Below are 915 nucleotides of genomic sequence, written 5' to 3'. Positions count from 1 at the left end.
CCCCCACCACCTTTTCTCCCAAAAAAACCCCAAATCCACAGAAAAAGAAGGGATTTATTTTTGGGGGGGTCCCGGGAGGGCCCCGGGCTCGGCCATTCCCAGGACCCGGCACCCCGGGAGCGCCTCCTCCAGCAGTGCCCGGAGCAGCCCCGGGCTGGGCACCGAGAGCCCGGAGACGTCCAGGGACCGCAGCTCCCTGCGGGGGACAGCACTGGGAGCACTGGGAGCACTGGGAGGTCCCCAGGTGACCCCCCTGAGGTGGTGCAGGGTGACCTGGGGACACTGAGGGAACACTGGGGGACATTGGGGGACACCGGGGTGACACTGGGAGACACTGGGGGACATTGGGGGGACACTGGGGACGCTGAGGGACATTGGGGGACACTGGGGGACATTGGGGTGACACTGGGGACACTGAAGGACACTGGGGTGACACTGGGGGGGGCAGGTGGCACCGAGGGCCTCACCTGAGGTGGTGCAGCGTGGCCAGGCCCCGCTCGGTGCCCTGGGGACACCGGGCCAGCGCCAGGTGCTGCAGGGTGGCCCCAAAGACGTGGAGCCGGCCCAGGGCCCAATCGGACACGTGGGGACATCCCGAGAGGTCCAGGTGGGACAGGTGGGACAGGGACACTGCGGGGGGACAGCGGGACCCTGGGTGTGACCCCGGGTGTGGCCCCGGGTGGGACAGGGAGGGTTTTGGGGGTCCCCAGGTGGGACAGGTGAGTCCAGGGTGGGCCCAGGTGTCCCCAGGAGGTTTTGGGCGGGGGGTCCCAGGGGCTTAGGGGGCTTGGGGGATTTTGGGGTGGTTTTGGGGTGCTCCGGGGCCTTACCCAGGTTGTCCAGCCCCCGGTAGGTGATGGGGGTCCCGCTCAGGTCGATGCCCACCACGGGCAGGTGCCGCAGCCGGGGCCGCTC

The 915-nt window shown here is 69.3% G+C and overlaps 1 protein-coding gene across 1 annotated transcript in view; it reads right to left on the bottom strand.

Moving 5' to 3' along the window:
• Positions 1 to 34: 34 nt before the first annotated feature.
• The window catches only part of ATP5SL (ATP5S like), a 4,592-nt gene continuing 3,711 nt past the window's right edge, over positions 35 to 915 (bottom strand). Inside the window, exons 3-5 of the mRNA XM_017729560.1 lie at positions 831 to 912; positions 468 to 630; positions 35 to 196 (exon numbers count right to left, since the gene is read on the bottom strand). Of these exons, the coding sequence (XP_017585049.1) occupies positions 55 to 196; positions 468 to 630; positions 831 to 912 (387 nt within the window). The 3' untranslated portion in view covers positions 35 to 54. The remainder of the gene's footprint in view (positions 197 to 467; positions 631 to 830; positions 913 to 915) is intronic.

Source organism: Corvus brachyrhynchos, unplaced genomic scaffold, assembly GCF_000691975.1.
Source record: "Corvus brachyrhynchos isolate BGI_N302 unplaced genomic scaffold, ASM69197v1 scaffold543, whole genome shotgun sequence".
NCBI lineage: Eukaryota > Metazoa > Chordata > Aves > Passeriformes > Corvidae > Corvus > Corvus brachyrhynchos.
This window is presented reverse-complemented; position numbering and strand designations above follow the sequence as displayed.